The sequence below is a fragment of the Acomys russatus genome, chromosome 15, assembly GCF_903995435.1.
Source record: "Acomys russatus chromosome 15, mAcoRus1.1, whole genome shotgun sequence".
NCBI lineage: Eukaryota > Metazoa > Chordata > Mammalia > Rodentia > Muridae > Acomys > Acomys russatus.
This window is the reverse complement of record NC_067151.1, coordinates 53,338,960-53,362,046: the sequence shown is the minus strand read 5'-3', so window position 1 is coordinate 53,362,046 and position 23,087 is coordinate 53,338,960. Positions and strand designations below refer to the sequence as shown.

General features: G+C 41.2%; 1 protein-coding gene across 1 annotated transcript in view; it reads right to left on the bottom strand.

Moving 5' to 3' along the window:
* Positions 1-23,087, bottom strand: part of Gask1b (golgi associated kinase 1B) — a 49,803-nt gene that overhangs the window by 4,386 nt on the left and 22,330 nt on the right. The window contains exon 4 of the mRNA XM_051157334.1: positions 625-851. Within this exon, the coding sequence (XP_051013291.1) occupies positions 625-851 (227 nt within the window). The remainder of the gene's footprint in view (positions 1-624; positions 852-23,087) is intronic.

The following is a 23,087-nucleotide window of genomic DNA, read 5'->3' as shown; positions in this document are numbered from 1 at the left end:
TAGGTTTTCATAATAAAGGCTGAGCAAGACAGTGAAGGTAGAAAGCAGCAGCTCTGTAGGTGCTGTGGACTGCTGATAGGTGCACTGGCTGCTTTTAGGGGGTTAATTTTCTTCCTTGGGTCTCTATTCCCACACTCACAATGTCTTTGGAAATTAAATCCATCTAACAGAAGGCGTGAGTCTTCTCAGAACTTTATTTATTGGTTAACAAACATGTGGTCTTCCAAGATGTCACTTCATTAAAAATTTACTCTTGGTTCTAGGTGTAACAGCTCCTTCCTGTAATCCTGGCCCTCTGAAAGCTGATGCAGGAGGATAGCTACAAGTTTAAAGTCAACTTGGATGACAGTGAGTTCCAGGAAAGCCTGAGCTACACAGAGAATTCCAGAACAGTCATAGGCTAAAGAATGAGATGGGGGCCCAGCATGGTGGTGCATGCCTGTAATCCCAGCACTCGGTAGGCAGAGGCAGATGGATCTCTGTGAGTTCAAGGCCAGCTTGGTCTACAAAGGGAGTCCAAGATAACCAGGGATACACAGAGAAATCCTGTCTCAAAAAAACCAAAGCGGGGGGGGGGGGGGGGGGGGGGACACGGACGACTTCCACCACAAACAAAACACTTACTCTCTGATGCCTTCTAACAATTTGAAGTTTAAGTTGTCTTCGCTTCTGTCAAAAAAGCCCTTATTGTTTATGAAGACCAAATGCCTTGGGTCATTCTTTCGCTGGATAATGTGTGCTAAAGTCACAGAATTTTGGTCATCACAGTTTGGCCTCAGTCCATTCTGTATACAAGCGTCTTCCTTGCGAGGTCTGAATCCACAGCAATTTGCATCTAAGCGATTATAAATCTGAAAATGGAAATGAAAACAAAATCCAAGACGCTGAGTAAAACCTTGGGAAAGTCAGAACATTTCCAAAGAAAGGGAGTGCTCTGAGCAGCTGACCTGCCAGAATCCAAGCAGACCAGGCTGGTTTAATTAAAAGCAACTGTTAGAATAAGACCATAGTTCAAAGTCCTCTGACTCAGACGTATTCCTAAGCATTTCCAGTTTCTGCTAACAACAGATCATCCAACTCAGGCATCCCCACCCCAACTCAGATAGCCACAGTTCCCACGGAATCACATGGGAACACGTGGCCAGAAGAATCCCTAACTCGGCAGGAAAGAAAAGACAGCAACATACTTCTGTAGACTCGGGAGGCTAGCTCTGGTTTTCTTCCTGAGTTTGGGCTGCACAGATTCATATTACTTCGTTGGCTATAAACTCTATTGTACTGGACTCCAGTTTTGAAGTCACTAGCCTGAAATAAGATAGGAGAAATGTGCAGAAGGCATGAAATCCAATAGTGAAGCACCAGCTGGACTCTGAACATGTGACAAAGTATAGAGACTTCAAGGGCTTGTTACAGCACAGAGAACCAGAAAGGTTCATTAGAACATTGCTTAACGTCACTTCTTTTGACCAAGAAAAAAACTAACATTTAGTAACCAGAGTGAAGCAAGCCTGGGCTCAGGTATTTAGTCAATTTAAAAATCAACCCTGTGCTCTTATACGTGTTAGCTGTGTGACCTTGTGTAGATTCCTTCACGTCATTGACTCTGTTTAATTACCCGTGTGCTGTAATTTATTTATCTTGTACAGTTAGTAGAAAGACTAATGAAACAGTGTACATCTGCCCTGACAGGCAGGGGTGTCCCCACCTTTTGACACTGAGGCATGACACTGCTATTTATAAACATATTGGGCCACACTCACAGCAATCCTAAGATGCATGTGGCCCTGCAGATACATGTTAGACACACTTAAAAGAGCATACAGTCTTTTCCTTCCATCTTAATGATTCCTGCAAAGGCCCACATGTCAGAGTTCCCAGGCTAATGCTGTTGAAGTAGTAGAAACGTGAGAAGATAGGCTTAGTAGGAGGGTCTTAAGTGACCAGGTTAGGACACAGAAAGAGATGGATCCTCATCACTCCACTTCCTGTCTTTGGTTCTCAGCTTCCTCTGCCCTGTACCACTGTCTTCCCACACATGCAAAAGCAATGAGGTCACCCAACTAGGGACTGAACACTGCCAAACTGTGGGCCAGGGTTGGCGTGGCTAGAAGCCATTTTTCATTATCACCATCATATGTTCATGTTCAAGCATATTAACATTCATAGGGGAAATGAAATGTTGTTAGTTTAGACTATGCTAGAATTTAACTCTTAAGGACAAGCTTACTGATCGTTTCTTTTTTGTTTTATTTTGATTTTTGTTGTTGTTGTTGCTGCTGCTGCTTGAGGCAGGGTTTCTCTGTGTAGAGTTTACTCTAGAACTTACTCTGTAGACCAGGCTGACCTTGAACTCAGAGACCCACCTGCCTCTACCTCTCTTGAAGATTCCAATACCTCCCAGCAATGCCATAAGCTGAGGGCCTAAGCCTTTAACAGAGGGGAATGTACGGGAAGGATTGTGATCTGAACTATAACAAAAGCCATGAATGTTCAATGCGTTCGTGTTTCATCATAAGCTCTCGTGAATTGAGGCCCTGTCAGCAGCTCTGAAAGAATTATAGTTTATGGTTATTATTTTTAAACTCCATGAGAGCATGAGCAATTAGAGATGGGAAAGAATGACGTCGGACGTCTTTTTATTGCCTCCCCTACTTGTGTGTGTGTTCAAAGTGTCTTGTGTAATCTAATTTTAAGTCATAAGACATTCCAGTGATTTCACCGATTCTGCTGTGCCAGGCAAGTCTGGCCCGCATCGCCACTGATGATAGATATGTATATAGGACCAGTTCCTTTTCTAGGGAATGTTGCCACTGATGCTATTCAGACCCAAACATATACTTGGTAAGTACATTACCATGTGCTGAGTGTACAGTCAGAAGTGTAGAGTCAGAAGGTTTTACTCAGTACTCATCGTTCTCTGACTGAAGTATGCCCTTATATTTCTGCCCTTGCATAGCTATGGCTTATGTAACTATTAAATCATGTTCACCAACTCTTCTCAGAACGTTGTTACAGTTTTCCTTTGAGTCCTCATTCAGTATACCAAGGATATTGCTATAATCCTTATCCCGTAAAGTCCCTTAAAGTCAGTACTATTTGCCAGGCAGCCGGTTTAGGTATATGCTAAATAGAGTTCTGTATACTTTTAAGACAGCTCACTGTTAAGTTCCAAGCCAGGCACAGGCAGTTGAGGTGCCTATTTAACATATCAAAACAGACCTGGGCTTGCAGGGGGGGGGGATGGGAGGGGATGGGGGGGGGGGGGGGTTTATGGCTGTCTACCCTGAACCCTCCAGCCCAGGGGCTGGGTTGTCCTTCCCCCAAAGGCTCTTTTCTATATAGTCTAGACATTTTGGTTACTTGCTCTCTGCACCTCTGTTTTGCTCCTTTTGAACTTCTGGCCTCCTGGCTTGTGTACTTTTCTCTCCCTCTTCTCCTCTTCTCCCCACATGGTTCAGGGCATGACCACTCTGGACTCTCCCAGATGTGTCTGACTCCAGTTATGCTCTCCCACATATCTATAATAAACTTTCTCCTACACTATACGTAGGAGCAGTCACGTTACTTTCCTTTTATTTATCTTTTTCATTCACTCACCAATTTTTAAAGCCCAATAAAGCACATCCCACACAGCTAGGAAGCCCAGATGTAATTTTAATATGCTTGTTTAGTGCAGAAATTAAAACAACACTTAAGCATTGCATGGTAAAGTACCTACAGTGCCCATCTGTGTCTCTGGTCTTAAGTAGGCATCCTACAAAGAAGCCTATAGAGAGGTAAATGTTCAGGTAAGCCATAATGATGCTAATCACCAGTACTGTTTGTTTGGACTGTGTGTGTGTATGTATGTGTGTGTGTGTGTGTGTGTGAGAGAGAGAGAGAGAGAGAGAGAGAGAGAGAGAGAGAGAGAGAGAGAGAGAGAAAGAGAGAGAGAGAGAGACCCTCCACATGTGGAGGTCAGAAGACATCATTCAGATATGGGCTTTATCCTTTCACCATGTGGGTACCAGAGATAGGACTCAGGTCATCAAGCATGGCAGAAGGCACCTTTACTGGCCCAGCCAAGTCTCTGGCCCTACTGAATTTACTCTTTCTTATTCTTTAAAACAAGAAAAACCATTTTTTTGCAAAAACTGATCTACTGCTACAAAGGACTGCCAGCCATCATTTTCCATGAAAGCACTCTTTCCTTTTTTGAAAAAAAAAAAAAATACATCTTTTCAATGTTTACCTAACTAAAATTACACTCAGAAAAATCCAGGTGTTCCAGACAGTTCTTTTTTTAAAGAGTTGGGATAGATATTTTTAGAAATATTTCCTTCAAAAGCTTTTCCTCCTTAATTCCACCTTCTTTTGGTAGCACTAGTTTTGTCTTTGGGAAAATATACATCTTCTGAGTGACTTGCATATGTTCTCTAATGGCACCTAAGCAAGAGAGCCTTTGCCTTGCTGCATGGCTCTGCAGAGCCATTGGGCTTCTACAGAAAACCAGCTCCTCTCCTCACAAAAGGACACACTATATCCAGCTATGCCTTCAGAACTAGATCCATCAAGGGCTTGTGTGAGTTTATTCATATCTTCATTGTCTTCAAAGTAACACGATTAAACAGCTAATTACAGACAGTGTCCCAGCAAAGCAACAGAAATTTAGCAAGGACACTGAGCTGTGAAGAGAGGTGGATGACGCCTCTGAGCTCCCTTCTTCTCACAGAGGACAGAATTCAGGAGTCCCAGCCACCTTCACGGCATCGTGCTCTCATCCAGCATGACTGTATCCTTCACATGTTGTTTCCCAGCAAAGGCAAAACCAAGCATTTGTTTACATTGCCATATAACATTAAATGATTCTGCATTCAATTAGTATTGATTATAAGAGTTTCAGCAGGTATACAAAGAACTGCAGGCCTGAACTGCAAAAAAAATGAGATTATGATGGGCTTATCCGGGCCCAGGGGTCCTGCACAAACTATGGCACCAGCCAAGGACAATACATGCAGTAAACTTCGAACCCCTACCCAGATCTACCCAATGGACCGGACATTCTCCACAGTTGAGTGGAGATCAGGTCTGACTTTCACATGAACTCTGGTGCCCCATATTTGACCATGTCCCCTGAATGGGGAGACCTGGTGGCACTCAGAGGAAGGATAGCAGGCTACCAAGAAGAGACTTGATACCCTATGAGCATATATAGGGGGAAGAGGTCCCCCTCAGTCACAGTCATAGGGGAAGGGAGTAAGGGGAAAATGGGAGGGAGGAAGGAATGGGAGGATACAAGGGATGGGATAACAATTAAGATGTAATATGAATAAATAAATAAAATTTTTTTAAAGACGAGATTAGAGAGCCAGGCAGTGTTAGCTGGAGAAGAAATGTCTCATTGCATTTAGTAGGCAAAAGTGGTCTACTAAAATGTTATGGCTGTTTCTACAAGTGCTCACAGTCACTGTTCACATTGGTGTCATGCACTGGGAGGAAATGCCTGGGGTCCTTGGGAGACTGTGGACAGCACAGTCAGAGAGTGCTGCTAGAACCGATGGCAGGCAGGCAGAGCCAGTGGAAGTCAGAGTGGCGCACCCATGTGGGAAATCTAAAAACAGATTTATCTGAAAAGTTCCCCATTTTCTCACGTCAAACTGGAAGCACAGAAGGTCAGTGTGCAGGGACTAGGGGAAATTGTTAAAAGAATGAGAACTGAAGCAGGGCATGCTGGGAAGCTGAAGGGAGAATATAGTGAGGATGTTCTTACCAACACAGACAGTAAACTCCTGTCAGCCACATATTATGGCACAAGCCAGCTAAATTAGATAAGCCTGCATATTGGCATCCACCTATTTTTCTTTCTTCAATCGTAACTGGTCTGCATGAGCAAGCATATGTGTGCAGGTATGCGTGTGTGTATTTCTTGTTTAATAAGTCAGCATCTTACATCAGCATTATACTTGTTAATTTGTGTGCGCACATATGCATGTGGATACACATAAGCACATGAGCAGGTGCATGTGGAAGCTAGAGATTGACTTCTCCATCACTCTCGCTGTTAGTGTTTGGCAAAGTCTCCTGCTCATTGACTGTTCTAGGATGCCTGGCTGCTGATCTTTCTGTCTCTGGCCTACACCCCCTGCTGGGGCTAAGGATACACACCCACTGCCATGCCTGGCTTTATATGGGTGATAGGATTGCAAATCCAGGCCCTCATGATAGATTGCACTGCAAACACTGTACCAACTAAGCTATCTCCACAGCTACCTCCCATATCTTACGACCTTATCATCTCTGAGCAAACTATTTGGTTTTGTTTTTAGCTCTTTGAGCCAGAGCATCTTGATGTAAGCCTGGCTGTCCTGGAACTTGCTGAATAGAAGAGAGATCCACCTACTCCTTTCTCCCAAACGCTAGGGTTAAAGGTGTATGCCATCATGCCTTGCTCAAATTTTTTGTTTTTAACATTTAACAACTGCCATCTTTTGGAAGAAAACACCAGATTTCAGAGAGGGTAAAAAAGCTTAAATATTCAAGAAAGTATGCAGATAAATAGCAGTTCCACACAATAATTTACCCAAAGGCTAGCATGCTGTAGGCACTTGGTGAATCAACTCTGCCGAATGCTAAAACTCACTTGGGATTTGACTATGTACAGACCTGCACCAAAGCAGTGCCTTATATTGAGAAAAAGCAAGAACAGCAAGACAGGAGCTTATAAAACTACTGTTGGAGCAAACCACCAAGCTGCCTCCATGCTTGTCGCTTGCTTTAGGTTAGTTTTTCTTTGGGTTTAATTGCACTAACAGTGGGTGTTGAGTTCTGCATCTGGTAGAAAATCTGCCCATAATGCCTTGCACGGCATAAGCATAACAGGCAGGTGAAATGGAAATAGAAAAAAAAAAAAAAAAAAAAAAAAAAAAAAAAAAAAATCTTTCTCTTCTCTGGCTGGCAGTTTTTGGCAGATTGCCTCTGACTGCCAATTATATGACTGAGCATCTCACTTGCTTGCGAAAGACACAGGCAGAAAATCTGGCTTACTTTCAACAATTATCTGAAGTATTTCAAAAGTCAAAGAGACACAGAATCAAATTTACTAGCACCACTCCAGGCATGGGAAGACACAAAACATTTGGACTTATTTAGTTGTCAGAGAAACTCACATGGGAAAATGTGCTCCTGTGTGTATTTGCAATGCTACAAATGTAATCAGAGTTGGTTTCCTACAATCTAATGAGTGTGTAAGGAAACACCACACCATGGGAAGAGCAATCTTGGACAAACACCACAGTACCCATGGTGCTTGTTAATATAGGTATAGCCTCTTCCTTTTGGGAACTACAGAAAGCAAAAGCCTAGAGGGGGCAGAGAGAGGGGAGAGAGAGAGACAGAGACAGAGAGAGAAACAGAGACAGAAACAGAAATGCAGAGAGAGACAGAGACAGGCAGACACAGAGAGACAGAGAGACAGAGAGAGACAGCGACAGAAAGACAGAGACAAAGAGAGACAGAGACAGAAACAGAGATGCAGAGAGAGACAGCAACAGAGAGACAGAGACAAAGAGAGACAGAGACAGAAACAGAGATGCAGAGAGAGACAGAGACAAAGAGACAGAGACAGACAGACACAGAGAGAAAAAGAGAGAGAGAGACAGACAGACCGACAGAATGTGTTCTCCCCTGCCTGCACCTATGCCACTTAGAAGAAGCTGTGTCCCATCATGAACAATGGGCTTCACTTGTGTTCCATGCTGCCATGGCAACAAGTATCCGTTAGATTAGCAAGCAAGACTAACAGGGCAGATGAGGAGTGATGAGAAATGGAGAAATGGTCTTCTGTGTCTAACATCTAAGAAGAAGCACAGGCTCTCAGTTCCTGCCTCCATAAACAGCAGCAACTGCTCCACTCCGCCACCACCCCAGAGCTCCACATTTAAATAGCTATTAGTGTGCACCAGCTCAAGGATGCATAGATCTCTAGTTTCTTCCCTATTACAGAGTCACAAGGGAGGACAAAGCATTAGTTTTCTGCTCAATGTTCATTGCTATGACGTAGTTAGCTCATTAAATGCACTCTTATAAGCTTCACTGCACCACAGAAAGGCTCTGGCTAAAAGCACCAGGCAACCAATGGTGTATTTTTAGAGAAAGAAATTCACTTTCTATAATTTGACCAAGCAGAGCTGCATAAAAATAACCTCTGGCAGAGACACACCCACCTTCCTGCAATGAGTTTTAAAAAGCCCTCAAATAACAAACAGAAAAAGGCAAGTATTTCTGTAACTTCTGAAGTTCTGATCTGCAGACTGAATTTATATTAAGCAGAGAACTCTAACACAGAACGAGAGGGTGGGGTGGAGGAGGGGGTGCTGGAGAGATGAGTCAGGGATTTGATTACTGCTGCTCACCCAGAGGATTCAGGCTCAATTCCCAGCACCCACACAGTGGCTCACAAACCTAGATTCCAGTCTCAGGGGACCCAATGCCATCTTCTGTCCTGCCCGGTATCAGGCACATATGTAGGTGGTGCACATACATGTAAACAACATATTCAAACACTTAAATAGCCTTTCTTTAATATTAAAAAGTAAACAAAATGAGAATGAAACAAACAAAAAAAAAAACCCTAATTTTGTTTCTAAGGAATTTGTAGTAAGTAAAGAAATTTAAACTGGAGATGAAATATACCTAATCTAAGAAAAATCTCCTTGAAATGCATTCCTCGAATCAAATGAAATGGCAATTTAGCTCCCATGAACTAGGATAATCAAGGAGCTAAAACTCCTGTTTGCTTACAGCTGAGCATGCTGCTGAAAATTGCTCTTTTATGCAGTGGTGTTTGTTCATATGCAGTTCTCACATAACTAGAACTCCTGTCAATTTTATTTTTCTCAATCATATGAATTTATTAAAAGAAAATTGACAAGAGTAAAGACAAACTATATGACGGTGCTCAGACCATTCTGTTCATGGCTAGAATGGATGTGACAAATCCGATAGAGCCATCTGGACTCATATTCTTAATGGAACTCAATTAAAACAGTAACTACTTCTGACAAATTGTTTGCTAGTCTCTCAAAATACTTTGTTTTGTTTTCTTTATTAACCTTGCTTTCACAATTATTTTTAGATCCACTGTATGTACACTCTACCATTCTAAGATGTATTTATTTCTGTGCTTCTTATAAATTAAAGCCTTATATACAATTGGCTAACGTGTTTCAAAACACCATAAGGCTTATTACATCATAGCTGTTTTAATCACTAAGACAATCTGCACTGGCTTGTGGGTTTTAGGGGCCCAGTTGTTAGATACAAATGAAGAGAAACACTCCGAGAGGGAAACTTAGTTGCCCAAGAAAAGGAACAAGAACTGGTTTCCACAGCAGCCTGCCATGCTGCCTCCTGCTAGAGCAGCCTGCCATGGTGTCTGCTGCTAGGAAGGCCAATGCTCTTGCTGCCACTAATGTCACAGTCTCTGGGCTAAGCATGACTGATTTTGTATGTTTTACCAATGCACTTCCTATCTTAGAAAGAATGTATACTTAACAACCATTGGCTAATGAGACACCGTGAAGACCGGTTCCACGGGACTCCACAGGAGTCCACGCACCTGATATGAATAACACTAAACACCACTGATGTGGTGATGAAGCCAGACACCCGCGGTTCTCTGCCTAATGCCTCAACACAACAGTTGAGCTTCGAGATTCAATACGTGAGATTGCTGTATATATTCTTCCCATCATGTCGCTCAAGGTGTTTAAAAGGTGTGTACTTACAGGCAGACATTTAATAAAGTATGACTTCCCCAAGGCCTGCTTGAGAGGATCCAGCTTTAACTGGGGCTATTACTGGTGGGTTGCTGCCTACCTTGACTCATGCTAAGACAACAAATGCACTAACTAGTATAAATATGGATATAGTGAAAATGGCAAAGGGAGAGAAAAAAACAAGTCTCAGTATTATGAAAATACATTGGGCTTATGGTTCCTTGAAAAGCCTACAAAAACCTATTGCCCCAGAGCAAATTCCATTTGATCTCACCTCATCAGAGTAATGGTTTTTGAAGTTTCATGTATCTTTTAGTAAATGATGCCGATAAACAACAACATTAACGTGTCTGGGGAGAACAGGAGAAGACAAACAGAATCTTCACCTCACTTTCACATTGGATCAACCAGCTCTTAGCTACTCCTCAACCCTCTCTTTGAGTCTATTTCCTCAGTAGCCAATAATGAACTATGAAAATCTTTAAATAATTATACAGTAGTATATATGTAAATATATGCATAACACTATATGCATTATAAGGGTTCCATTGGCCTGCCTGGAAGAATGGGCAGATGGATATTTATAAGTCTCAATGACAGTTCAGGGTTTATAATTTGCTTCATAACAGATTCACCCAGCTGTCCAGCTCACAAAGCTCCAGCTTCCCTGAAACATGCTGGTTAAGTTGGTGCCAGAATAGTGCAATGGTATTAGGAAGGAAAGCAAACGCTAGTTCACATCATGTGTTAAACAGTCTTTGAATCTCAAAGGGCTGTGTATAGAGTAACAGGCTTTCCCAAATGCATCATCTCTATAGCAACCCTGCAAATAACTAGACCTATAATTGAAACATTCTAACTGTGAATTATTCATTTTAGTACTGTCTGAAAAGTATGTGGCAACTGTGAAAACAAACAAACAAACAAACAAAACGAATCAATACGTTCTTCTTTTCTGGCCAACAATAAAATTAGAATTGAGCAAGAGATACTTAGTTTGTTATCATATACACACACAATGGGATTGTGTATATCATGCCTTTGACCCGGCATTTCTCTCTTTTAATCAATAAAAAAGCAAGTATCTAGGCCAACCTAGGTTAGAGAAATCAAAGACAGGAGTTTCTGAGAATGAATGCTAGATATGTGCAAAAACATACACAAAGTTCCACTATGATGTGACTCAGGGATCTTATTCCTGAGTGCATATCCAAAGAAGATGAAATCAGTGTTCCCAAGGGACCTCTACCTCCCATGTTCACTGCCATACTCCATATGGCAACCAAACTATGGAATTATATTAGGCATCTATGTGGATGGATGGACAATAAAAACATGAGTAACACTTGGAGTATGATTTATAGATAAGAATAAAATTCTGTTATTTTGGGCAACATAGACAGAACTGGAGAACATTATATTACTTGAAATAAGTCAAACACACAAAGAGAAATGCCACGTGCCTCGCTCATCTGTGGAAGCTTAAAGTGTTGATGTCGTGGAAACTGTGTGCAGACTCGTATTTCCCAGACACTGGCAAGGGTTGGAGAGGGATGATAAGAGAAGATGATTAATGGGCAGAGGGTTACAGTTTGATAGAAGGAATAATTAACTGTTCCATGGCACAATAATGTAACCCTGGTTGATAACAATTAATCCCCTATTTCAAAAGAGCTATTAGAGAAGATTTTTCAATTTCTAAAATTAGAGATATCAGTTGACTGATTCTACCAGCACAAATTGTATATGCGTACTGAAATACTGCAGAGTCAGGTAAATATACACAGTAAAATCTTTTTAATACTTATAATAAAAACACATTAACATTCTTAAATATTTCATGTTGGGAGCAGACATTTTTGGGAACTTATGTGCTTCTTAACAAGGGGCATGGACGTAGGTTTTGAGATACAAGTTAGTCTTAAAAGAAAACGGGCTAAGGCAGACATGGTGCCACCAACTTGTAATCCCAGCATACAGGAGAATGACCAAGGAGAAGGAGCACGAGTTTGAGGGAGACGCTGTCTGAAAACTTTTTTTTTTTTTAAGGAAACAAGCTAGTTTCCAGAGAAGTGGATATTGACTGCTGAGGCCTGCTGTTGGCTCATAAGCCAAGTGTGAGTCAATGTAGCCCAAGACCACTCCTTTCTCTCCCTTTCCCCCTCCCTTGTAGCCAGCATAAAACAATTAAATAGCTTACATGATGTGAAGTGAGAATGTGATCTCTAAACCTTAAGTCTCTAGGAGAAGATGAGGTCAAAACCCAACAGGGAAAATCATCATAGCTCAGTGCACACATACTTGTTTTTCCCTACTGTTACGTTTTTAAAGAGAACTTCGGCACCAGCAATGTGTTCCGCTTAAGGCCCCTAATAGTAGAAAGCATTTGCCTCTTGAATTAGAGACCCTGCAACTCCTCTGTCTCCTTCCTCCCTTCCCACGGTCTTGAGAAGGCCTAAGTCTCAGAGGACACCAGGTCAATCTCTGCCAAGAAAGATTCTATAGACCTTCCAATGAGATGCAGTTTGAAGGCAGGAAATCTAAAGGAGCCATCCTGCTGAAAGGAGATGTAGACCAGATAGTTTAGTTTTACAATTACGCTTAGTTGTTTAGGGGTTAAGATGTTTTTAGGTCTAGATAGATGTTTTAAGTTGATAATGATGAGATATGATAGATAATTGATTTATATTCAGAATTTTAGATACACCAAGATAGGAAAGATGTTTTCAAGGTTGCCAAATGCAAACAGCCAAAACACTATGAATGTAACAGTTATATAATTCCTGCTTGTTTCGTGGTTCTTCTTGCTGTAGGTAGTTTATGTATATATGTATAATAATATAAATGTATATATGAAAAAAGACAGAGAAAGGCGATGTATCATAGAATGGTCAAAGAGGAAGTAGATGTAAGGATCAACCACAAAGACACCTGGGGTGTAACCCTGCTGAAAAACAGGGCACAAAAATGATGTTTTGTCAGTGTCAAGAGGCAAGCCCTCAAGCCTCAAATGATAACTGAAGCCAACAAGAAATTATAGAAATCCCTTACAAGAAATGCACTGACAGTCATCTAAATGCCTATAAATCCCAGTTTCATTTATAATGTAAAATGAGAAGTGCTGATATATGCTAACAGCAATAGAATAGGTGATTTATGCGCACACACACACACACACACATACACATACATACACACACACACACACACACACAAAGCTATTCAAATCAAACATCTAAAAGGCAAAGCAATGTTTCCTATTGTTGTTAAAATGGTCACAAGCAATGATTGTATGCTGTTAGTACTTGTCACATTAAGTTCTGACTTCAGGCCTGGAGAGATGGCTCAGTGGTTAAGAGCACTGGCTGTTCTTGCAGAGAACCTAGATTCTAGGATTCTATTCTCAGCACCCCTGTGGTGGCTTACCACCATCTGAAACTCCAGTTCTCTGGGAGAGTTGACACCCTTTTCCAGCCTACATGGGCATCAGACATGCATGTGGTACACAGACACACAAACAAGAAAACACCCATGTGCATGACAAATAAAATCAAAAGAAAAATAATCAGGTTTCAATCTATAGACTATTTCTTAGTCTGTGTCTTCTTCTTGTTTGATTGGCTGGTTGATTGGTTGGTTTGTTTTTTTTGTTTGGTTGTTTGTTTTTTTGGTTTTTGGCTTTTGGGGTTTTTTTGGGGGGGTAGTTGGTTTGTTTGCTTTTCAAGACAGGGTTTCTCTTTGTAGCCATGGATATTCTAGAACACTCTTTGTAGACCAGGCTGGCTTTGAAGTCAGAGATCTGCCTGCCTCTGCCTTCCACATGCTAGGATTAAAGGAGCACACCACAACCAACGAGTGAATGCTTGGTTCTTGATCAGTTCTGAGAAACACATTATCCCCCATATGCAACCCCCTCTGTCGCTCCCTCCTTGTTGTTAATGGTACAGAAGTGGAAAGGTGCAGAAAACTGTAGTCATCTGAATTTGCAGGGGGACACCTTTTGAAGATGCACAAATATCCACTTACTACATATGAACTCACAGATATACACATGTAGAGGGGTTTCCAGCTAGCTAGAAAGACACATACTGGTTTTATGAGAGGGATCACACCTGGGAGAATACAAGAGTGGGCATGAGGAAGGGGACAGGAGTCAAGTCTTCAGAGAGAAGATTGAAAGAAAATATGCCAAAAGATCAACAAGATTATCCTGAAAGAGGGAATGTTGGGGCCTGGATTTTTAAGCCAGGTACTTTTGGATTTATAACAAACAGAGACCCCCTCCCAACTAAGAGAATCCAAGAATGAAATGTTGATTTGTTTGATTCTATAAATTGAGGGCCCAGCAGTTGCTGAATACATCCATAGGTGTTCACTGCAGTCTGTATAAAAATGAAAGCCCAGATGGGTGCACACCTATAGTTCCAGACCTCAGAAGGCAGAGGCAGGCATATTTCTGTGAGTTCCAGGGCAATATGATCTACAAAGGGAATCCAAGACAATCAAGGCTACACAGAGAAACCTTGTCTCTAAAACAAAGAAACAACAAGAATAAATAAAAGATGTAGGCTTAGAGGCTTGGAGTTTACATGTTAAAAGATCACATGGCAAAAAAATTAATTAATTAATTAAAAATTTTTAAAAAGTTCACATGGCATGAGCTTTGCATAGGCCACTTCTAAATAAATAAAAATCTGGTATATGACAGCAATTGTTAACAATTTGAGGTGTGTTAATAGCAGTATACTCATATGCTTTATCTTCTAGAGATACATGCTGAAATATTTACAAGTGAAGTAATATAATGCCCACGACATCCTTCAAATTAATACATGGCATAAGAAATGGATAGAATTAAAGAGGAGACAAGACTGTCCTGAGTATAGGACATAGGGCCTCACACTTGCTAATCATGTTCTCCATCACTCAGCTATAACCCTGGTTCCATAAGAAATTTGAAAGCACTCAGGCAAACACCATTGCCCAATCAAATAGACGTCCTTACAGATTTCTGTTAGTCTTCCAAGAGGTAGATTCAGTGATCTTTTGCACAGTAAATAGCAGCTAAGAAAGACTTCCAAGGAGATCAGCTGGGAGCCCTAGATGGCATCAGAAGAGAGTCTGATTAAGGTACCATGTCAGGAAGGAGAGACAGGCTTACGGAAGTCACTCTGAAGAACTGTCAAATTTTGCTGTTGCTTGACTGAGAGGCACTAAGCAACGGAGGGCTAACAGATGACTCAGAATGTACTAACCTCCAGATTTAACACAGTTGTGTCAGGAAGAAGAACAGGTAGGTCAAAAGAGGAAGTCATTAATGGTGAGTTGAAAAAATTACCCCCAGGCAGTCTGAGAACCTGAGGGACCAACTGCTATTGGTCTTTAACTAGGCATGGATAAAAATAATACCCTAGTCAATTGTGTGATTTATTTATATATCAAATATCATGAATTAAACTTACTGTAGTGAAATCACTGAGTAAAGCTGGTCAGCTAGGTGTAATGAGGCACACCTGTAAGTCCACGCTCAGGACGCTGAGGCAGGGGGACGAAGGGGTTAGGGACAGTGTGGGGATACAGTAAGACTGTCTCAAACAGAAAACCAATAGTCAACATTTCTTAGAACTAATATAAAATAGATCTGAACCTTCCTTGATAACATTATTTTTTAATTGTTCATCCATTTCATCTAATGCCAAAAACCTGCTTCTTCTTATTTTAAGCAATCCCGTAAGTAATCTTTCTTTTACATGACTTCCAATTTCTCTACTTGCCTAAATAGTAAAAAGCAAGAAACACATGTGGACATCCAATAAACACCAAGGAGTCTGGGCGGTCCAGCCAGTTATTAGAAATATTGCTAGATAATACAATGAAATTGTAGTGTCACAAGATAATTTTAAAAGAAGGGGAGAGCTTCTTGGGAGGAGTTTTAAAGTAAGATAACATCATTATCTTCCTACGCACAATCGTTAAGTGCACTAAAAAGCATTGACAATGCTGAAATAATTTCTCCTGAATTTCTCTGGTGAAATAAGACAGTTTATGAATCTCAAATAGCCATAGTAAATGCCAGTGTTTAGCATGTCCCTCCCTATGAAGTTTGACATTGGCCAGTTTTTAAGAATAATATGTCTTCTCTAGAGAATGTCATACATGTGTATAAAGAGCCAAGATCATATCTATCCCCCATCCCCCCTCCAGCTTCCCCCATATACCCTCCCACATGTCTCTCTTACAGCTTCCTATCTCCCACTCAGTCCAGTGAGTGCAGTAAATATGAGCATGGGTGTTTGATCCGCCACTGGAACATGGGACACCTCCTAGCTGCCACAGCCTCCAAAAATTGATGATTCTCCTTTCCCCAGAATCCATTGCCTGCCAATAGTTCCTGGGCAAGGCATGGGTCCTAGAGAATGCATCACCCATCTATGACCCTTAGTCATTTTTAATGTTTAGAAAGGCATAGTCCCTACATCCTTTATCCAAGTAAGGGACCTGTAGCCAAGGAAACTACTCCTATTATCTCATAGCCCCCATAAGAAGAATTGAGATGCTATCTCAACAAGCAATAAGAAGCAGAAATATATATAGTTCTGTATTCCCTTTGCTGCTCTCCCTCTTCACTCACTAGGTCTGAGACAACTCATCATGGCAGTTAACCACTATATGAAGCTAGTCCCAGTCCTAAGGCATTATTTGAGACCATCCTCACTCTTTGCCATCAAACAAATGAGAAAAATTGCACCATTGGTTTGACCTTAACAGTAAACACATGACCATGGGTCATTTAAATCATTAATGCTCCAGTTCTGGATAAACAATAAAACTAAGCCAAGCTGTGTGAAGTCTCAATGTGTCGAACCCTGGACTACTCTATCTTCTGTCACTAGAATGCTAACCCGTGACAAGTCTTCCTCACCAGCTCCCGATAGCTGCAAGTGAGAGCCTTGGTCTCTGAGAAAGAGAGAGAGAGAGAAGGATGAATGCTTGGGGGTCCTTTATGATCTGTTAAGGGACCATAAGCAGGATCTTCCTTTGCCTAGCAGAGAATGGTCAAGATGAACAAAATGTCGTTTTGTAAAAGATAATAAATTCTCCCTTATATAGAAGATGGTTGGGGGTGGGGACTGGAAAAAAAAAAAGGCCCACCATAAGGTAAGTGCTTGTGCACACATGAGGGCCTAACTTCCGATCTCCAGCACCCACATTAAAAGCCAGGGTGGCACACACTTGTAATCCTAGTGCTGGCAGGCAGAGGCAGGAAAATCTCAGTGGCTCACTGGCCAACCAGTGAACATCTGGTCTCTATATACAAGAGTATACACAGTCACCTATAGATGAGCATGCACACACACACACACACACACACACACACACACACACACAGAACAGATGGTTGGAATTTTTACTTTCAACCCACAAAGATCAAAGCAAGGGGAATGCAATTCATCCTGGAGCAAATTCCTTAGGCACCACATGAAAAGGGAGGGGAAGGTAATTGGAGGAAACAGCTGTCGGGACAAGGAGGCTGCGGCTGATGGTTGAGTGTATCACCAGCGGCTCATTACTCAGGCGTCTAAACTAAAACTACATTTGGAGAACAGGAAGTGTCTTCAGGCATCATTTTCCTGTACAGTGAACATTTTCACACTTTGACCTCATTACTAAGATTCTCCTCCATTCAAATATCTTCCTTTGGAGTCTTGCTTTTCTGGATTAAATGTTAAACTCCCTAACTTCATTCTTGAGCCAACCATTTGAGAATAACCCATAATCTCCAGGGTTTTTTTCTCCATAAGATTTAAGATTTAGTTGTAGTGTCTGATATATTCTACTACAGGTATCTTTCTCTTATATTAAATTGTGTAACTCTTGAGGCAAGAGATTGTCTCTTTCAACTCTTTGTTTGTTTGGTTGGTTGGTTTTTGGTTTTTGGTTTTTTGAGACAGGGTTTATCTGTGTAACCCTGGATGTCCTGAACTCACTTGTAGGCCAGGTTGGCCTCGAACTCACAGAGATCTGCCTGCCTCTGACTCCCGAGTGCTGGGATTAAAGGTGTGTGCCACCATGCCCAGCCTCTTTCAACTTTTTATGTACACCATTAAACCTGTCTATGTCTAGGACAAACAAGGGCTCAAAAAAATCTATTAAAATGGAGAGAAATATGTTATAATTTTTTGGTGAGAGTGAAAGCAAGTATCTTCTGAATATACAACTGTTGCCCCCTTAATGCAAACATTCATTAATTTCTAATTCAACAAATAGTGTCAGACTATATAAGCCCATCAAAGAATAAAAAGTGTTTTACATTTTCTATTTGTTAGATTCTTCCATTTATTTTTTTCCTAATTCCCTTCCTTTAACAGCATTACTTACTTTCTGTGTTACAAGCAGTTTTTCTTTCACTTGTATCAATCTTAATTTGGTACTTCATATTTAATATTTTAATATAGCTAGGTTTTTTAAAATTTTTTATTATTAATTTATTCTTGTTACATCTCAATGGTTATCCCATCCCTTGTGTCCTCCCATTCTTCCCTCCCTCCCCTTTTCCCCTTATTCCCCTCCCCTATGACTGTTCCTGAGGAAGATAACCTCCCCCTGTATATGCTCATAGGGTCTCAAGTCTCTTCTCGGTAACCTGCTGTCCTTCCTCTGAGTGCCACCAGGTCTCCCCCTCCAGGGGACATGGTCAAATGTGAGGCACCAGAGTACGTGAGAAAGTCATGTCCCATTCTCCACTCAACTGTGGAGACTGTTCTGACCATTGGCTAGATCTGGGTAGGGGTTTAAAGTTTACCGCCTGTATTGTCCTTGGCTGGTGCCTTAGGGTTAGAAGAATGGATAAAGAAACTGTGGTACATTTACACTATGGAATACTACTCAGCTATTAAAAACAAGGAATTCCCAAAATTTGTGGATAAATGGATTGAGCTAGAAATGATCATAATGAGTGAGTTAACCCAGAAGTAGAAAGACTTAAATGGTCTATACTCACTTATATCTGCATACTAGCCCAAAGGACATGTCCCATGAAAATCTTCACTTACCAGGAAACTGGAACAGAGGGGAAGACATCCTATTGGGACTCTAGATGAGAGAAGCATGGGAGAATGGCAAAGTAGAAGGATCCAGAGGGTCCTAGAAACCTACAAGTAGAACATTATGATAGGCAGATTTGGGCCCAGGGGTCCCGCTCAAACTAGGTATTTTTCCTTGACCAAAAAACAGTCCTGTGAGTGCTGTAGCATTCCCACACACTCGGCTGCTAACAGAGAGGTTCAAGTCAAACAGAACAAGGACTTGCTCTTGAAAAAAATCAGAGTTTATAAGAAAAGACAGAGTAGTCAAAAAGAATTAACCTTAATAACAAGAGACCTAGAAAAGAAGTATAGCAGTCCATAAGCATTCAAGAAATTAAAGTATTTCATAAATGACTTGCAATTTAATGACTAAAACAATGGGAACATTGATTTACTTGACCCTAATTTACATCTATGAATTTCTAGGTGTTTAGTTGCATAAATAATGCATACTTGCTGGCTCAGGCATCATTTTAAATACACAAAGGTATATGTAAAAGTAACTTGTTCTTTGATTAGTTCTCTATGTAGTGTGAGAGTCCTATTTTACAGATGGAGAAACCAAGGAGAGAGCGACTTGATTTCTCAAGGCTAAGAAAGGCTGCAGCATGGTTGACGTTCAAGTTCTGCAGACTAATCCTTTCTCGGCTTCCAGCATTACAGTAGAGTCTCCTAGTTCAGGAAACCTAGTCACTCCTGTTACTTTATCTAATCATTTGAGAGATATTGAGCCAAACCTTAGAAACACAAAATGGTCTCTAGAATACTTTGTTTTCTCATCCCTGTGGTGATCAGCTTTGATCTGTGCAGTTCATACCCCTACACTTCAAGAAGAAAAGATTGCTTGTGGCTCTTTTGCACTTTACAGAGTCCATAATATGGCCCAGCCTTTCTGAATATAGAGTTGGTAACTGAGCGAAACAAATGAATCCTGTATGCAGGGAATAACAACCACTCTGTGTTCCCTGGCCCTTGGTTTAGCATTACAGAGCAAGTGACTATAGTTTGCTTCTGGCATAACTTGTCTAAGTTTGTTCACAAATCCACTCACTGCATCCCCAAGTACCACATCCACAAGGCATATTTCTAATTAAAAACCAACCTCCATGTTATTAAATTAAAAATTATACAAATATATTAATTATGATGACACTCATGAACTGGTCTGTTTATATAGACTTCAAAACTCTAATTTCTATGAACAGTTTATGATGCTAAACAAAAGAAGTGAAAGAACCAATCATAAATGACGTTACATAAGATATAAAACTGCTCCTTTGGTAGTAGAAGAATCCAAAGGAAAATATTACAGTAGATTGGATCTAGAATGTCTCTTAAAGGCCCCTTCTTAGATTAGTCCCAGTGTCGTGCTATTGGGAGGTAAGGAAACCTTAAGTACATTAGGTCTAAGGGCAAGTCTTCAGCTCACTGGAAATGGTATAGCATAGCTCTAAAATGAACATCTGGTAGCCACTCTGGTGCTAAGATAACTTTGGCTCCTTAGTCATGACAATGAAATAATCAAAACAGCACAATGACAGCTCAATCTCTGGTGATAGTAATGGGTCTATTTACACTCCTTAGTAGCTAAGAGAAAAGATCTTGATTTGGGAGATTAGGAGAGAGAAGGGGCGGGGAGGGAGAAAGAGTCAGTCTTTTGTGAAAGCATTTACTTCTAGTTGAAACATTGCCCTCAGGATGGAAGGCCTTCAGGAAGACTCAGGAAGCTAATGAGACCTACTAGGCACAGGAAGCTCATGAAACTTACAGTTAAGTACAAGACCCACAAGGCACCTTCCCAAGGTTGTATGAGCACTAAACAAGGGCTGGAGAATTAGGACACTCTTTAGTGGAGCTGCCTTAGAGGTGGGCACCGAGTTCCAATGATGCTGCTTTCCTGGGCCCATCATCCATGTGAGTCCAGGCTTTTGGTGATTCAGCTGCCTTTGGACCAGCCATGTTCCTACATGAAACTCCAACAAATTAATTGATTTGGCAAGCAAGCTAGACTTGGATGGAATCATCTATTTAGTCTGTCACTGATGCCCTTCCTACTTGAGATAAATAGACATTTATCTACATCTGTCCAGGAAAAGTCACCCAGCACAGTTGGCACCCACAGATCCACCAAACCAGAAGAGAATTTGCATGAGCATTTGTGCAATAATGAACAACAGGTGATAAGACTTGCAGCTGAGGCTCATCCATCTGTAGGTGAAGCATCCACAAGAGTAATATAGCCAGCTACATTTTCTCATGGGCATGGCATACAACAGTGACAAGTGCATGTACCTTGCTGTGGGATAAGATGTGTATGCACCTGATACAGGAGAGTTAGTACAATGGAATATTTTGCACTCCTCTTATGCATAAGTCAATGACTTAAAGGTGTTAGACACTCTGGGGCAGAGCTCCAAGTTTGTTTTCTCACACTACTAAAGCTTAAAAATATCAACTCTTGTGAGAATATGCAAAGCAGAACCAAGCTTTATTAAGAAGTATAATAAGAAAATGAGAAATTGAAGAAAAAAATGAGGGAAACTCTACAGAGTGGGTAGAATTTCCAGGACAGGAAAAAGATGTCAAACTTTCATATCTGCAGTTTTTTATAGGCCTATGGTACAAACTGCACAGATGAGGAGGTCATTGCTATGAGACTGATTAGCTTTCAATGCTTGCTCACCAAGCCTAATGGGGATGCGCTTGCTGAAGAGCTAAGGAAGAAATTAATTCCCAAAAGGCTTTGTTACTTTACCTAGCCACAGGTGAGGCATGGTCTTGATGAGGTAGATCTGAATGACTTAAATATTTAAACTAGAAATTACACAAAGGGGTGTGCCCAGGACACCCAATATCCAGTGTGATGACATCTGTGAAAAGCCAGAGTTCCTAGGGTAGATTTTAACAGAAGCCGCATGCTGTGGAGGGAACCTTAGGAAAGATTTTTAAGCCTTAAGAACCAGTTCACCAAAGGCACAAAAGAAGGAATGGAAAACAGAGTGGTACAGTTAAAAGAGATTGTCCTAGAAGTAGTCAATTATTTCCCCAGACTATTCTGTGTACATTTCTTCCCTATAAGAAAATATATTGGGGGTGGAGATTGTACCGCCCAGCTAAGGATTCCTTCAGCAGCAGCAAATATGGCTGACAGATTGATAACAGCCATGGCACTGGACCAGAGTCTGTCCTTAAGTAGCAAGTGAGAGAGGGCAGCCATGACCCAGACTGAGGCAAGCAGAGCAAGGTAGCCCAGTGGATACCATCTAACATGGAGAGATGCATCATGCACAGTAGTGCCCCAGGATAGGAAAGTAAGACAGCTAGCTTATGGAGAATGGGTGGATTAAAGAAGCCTCAGTATGGCCATGCCTTCCATCCACTCTGCTCTATTCAACACTCCTCTTTTTATAAACAACTGGTACAACTTGTAAGATTCTTTAATGCATTTTAAAGGCTCTCCCTACCTTTTGAAAAGTATAAGTCTGGCTGCTAAATCCAAAGACCAATTGGCACTTGCTTAAAGTGGACAATGGTAAACCTTAAGACATCTTGCCTTCTATAAAAAAGGGTTTCCTTACATAATGCCCTTGAGTGTCTTGAATGTTACAAATTTGGAAACACATCTAAAAGAAAAGCAAAAACAGATGTCAAAGATTTTGAGTGAAGGGCTCTGTTTAGGTGGGAAAGGGCACACTCAGAATCCATGGGTTATTAAGTAAAAACCTTGGTGCCAGGAATAGGTTACCTCCTGTTCTAATTATTTTTCCCGGTAGCTATGACAGAACACTCTGACCAAAAGCAGCTTAGTAGAGGAAAGAGTATGTCTCACCTTATCTTTCCAGGTCACAGCCCGTCACTGGAAAAAGTCAAGGCAGGAACTCAATGCAGGAACTACAGAGGAATGCTGCTTGCCAGCTCACTCTCGGGTTCATACTTAGCTAGCTTTTTTAGTTCAGGACCACCTTACATCCATTAACAATCAGGACAGGTCCTCATAGAGAAGCCCACAGACCAAATGATAAAGAAAATTACTCAATAGAGACTCTTTGCAGGGGATCTTAAGCTGTGTGGAGTTGACAGTTACATATGACATAGGCCTATAAACTGTTGGCTGGGGGGGGGGGGGCCCTTGGGTTCCCACAAACTGCAAAGTCTGTTGCTCCTGCTGTTGGTTACATGTCAGGGCCGGAGAGTATTGCTGAAGACACTCACACTTTGGCTTTAGGATACTGAAAAATCCAAGCTG